The sequence below is a fragment of the Pteropus vampyrus genome, unplaced genomic scaffold (assembly GCF_000151845.1).
Source record: "Pteropus vampyrus isolate Shadow unplaced genomic scaffold, Pvam_2.0 Scaffold558, whole genome shotgun sequence".
Lineage (NCBI taxonomy): Eukaryota > Metazoa > Chordata > Mammalia > Chiroptera > Pteropodidae > Pteropus > Pteropus vampyrus.
Genome location: NW_011889339.1, coordinates 121373 through 123356, shown reverse-complemented (window position 1 = coordinate 123356; position 1984 = coordinate 121373). Strand labels below are relative to the sequence as shown.

General features: G+C 70.1%; 1 protein-coding gene across 1 annotated transcript in view; it reads left to right on the top strand.

The window, feature by feature from the left end:
* Positions 1-1984, top strand: part of DBH (dopamine beta-hydroxylase) — a 27160-nt gene that overhangs the window by 7531 nt on the left and 17645 nt on the right. Inside the window, exons 3-4 of the mRNA XM_011384054.1 lie at positions 4-120; positions 705-807. Of these exons, the coding sequence (XP_011382356.1) occupies positions 4-120; positions 705-807 (220 nt within the window). The remainder of the gene's footprint in view (positions 1-3; positions 121-704; positions 808-1984) is intronic.

Sequence of the window (1984 nt, the reverse complement as noted above, 5' to 3'; positions counted from 1 at the left end):
CAGTGTGCCGCCGAGCTCGAGAGCGTCCCCCGGTTCAGCGGGCCCTGCGACTCGAAGATGAAGCCCGCCCGCCTCAACCACTGCCGCCACGTGCTGGCCGCCTGGGCCCTGGGCGCCAAGGTGCGTGCCCGGAGCCCCGCGGCCCCCGTCCCCCCACCTCCGTGTCCCCCACTTCTCTGCTGGAGAGGCCCCGAGAAGGGGTGCCGGAGGGTGTGCACGGGGCCCCCCAGTTGCCCGGCTCTGCCTATGTCCCACTGGCCTTTGGAGCCACAGAGGCTTTTTCCAGCCTCTGTCGCTTTTCTATAAAAGTCCAAAAGCCTCCCGAGCTATGTTCTTCATGGCACCGGCCTCGAGTCCCTGCTGGACGTGGAGGGGTTCGCGCACAGGGTGGCCCCGGGCTGGCTGGTGGTGGGGCCGGGGTGTGGCCTCCCTGGGCTCATCCGTGGGGCTCTCCCCAGCTCTCTCCACACCCAGAGAAGGCCGGGCAGGGCCACCCGTGGGCACCCGCGGCCCCGCTGCCCGCCCCCACTCTACTAAGGACGCCCGCCTGTCAGAAGGGGCGCGTCGTGTAAGCCAGCCGCCCGCCACCGCCGCCCAGGCGGCTTGGGCCCCAGCGCCTGCCCGGGACCTCGCCCGGGAAGCCCCCGCCTGCCTGTGGGGCCGAGGCGCCCGGGCGCCTGACGCACCCTCTCCCCTGCCTGCAGGCCTTCTACTACCCGGAGGAAGCCGGCCTCGCGTTTGGGGGCGCAGGGTCCTCACGCTTCCTCCGCCTCGAGGTTCACTACCACAACCCGCTGCGGATGCAAGGTAGGCACCCCGCGGGCCGCGTCCAGCCCTGCGCCGTCCTCCCCTCCGACACCCCCTCTCCGCCGGGCCGGGCCGTGTCAGGAAGACCCTGGGCGTCCGCTCCGCCCTGCTCCGCGGCCCCAAGTCCAGCCCCTTGTCACGGGGCCCTGCGGCACGTGTCCCCCTCGTGCCTCTCGTCCGCCGTCCGTGTCCCGGGACGGCAGTGGGCTCCCCAGCCAGGGCCTTGTCACGCTGGCTCAGCACCCCACAACCCGCTGTCCGCAAACGTTGGCCGCCGCGGACGCGGATGTGGCGCCGTCCCGGGTACCAGTTCCCGGGGAGAGCGGGTCCTGGTCTCTGCAGGCCCGAATGAGGCCGGAGCGAAGGCCCCGCCAGGGCCGCGAAGCGAGCAGCGGTTCCGGGAGTCAGGCGGTCTGGCCCGGACCATCGCCACGTCCTCCGTCACGCAGCCCTGCGGTGGCCTGGGCAAGGCCGGTCCGACTTAAGGAATCGCTTAGGTGTTGGCTCAGCCTGAGTGAACGCAGCCCACCCCCGCACCCGCACCCCTTCCTCGCTTTGTGGGACCAGCCAGAGCAGGGGGCTAGTGTTAGCGTGTGCTCACCCACAGCCAGGGACGGTGGACAGAGGCCTCAGGCCGGGGCGCTGTCCCAGGTGTCACTTCCCCCGGAAGTCTGACTTCTGCGAGGCTGCTCAGACCAGCCGCTGCCCCTCATCCCAGTCCGGGTGACCCTGCAGCACCCATGCATGCTGCCTCCGCCCTCCCAGAACAGGCTGGCAGGGTGCGGGCCATTCCAGGGCCAGCATGGTCCCTGCCCCGTGCCCACCCTCCGATGGCCTGCCCGATGGGGGAACGGCCCCCAGGACCATCCTCGGGGCAAGCCGACCCCTGGCTCAACTGCGTGCTGGCTATGACCCCCCTCCTGCCTCGAGCGTGAGCGTGCGTGTGGGAACGGCATTTGGGGGCATCTGGGACCCAGCAGGGCGGTGCTGGGCTTGATTGGCAATGTCTGCCCTGGCACTGGTGGGCTGGCTCTCGTGTTTCCTGCTCTTGAGTTCGTACCGAACTTACCACTCCACAGACACACATCTTTCGGCCTCTGTGCAATGCCGGTGGAGATCTCGTTCCCCAGTTTCCCAGCCCAGACCTTAGGTCCAGCAGGATGACACGGCCTGCCAC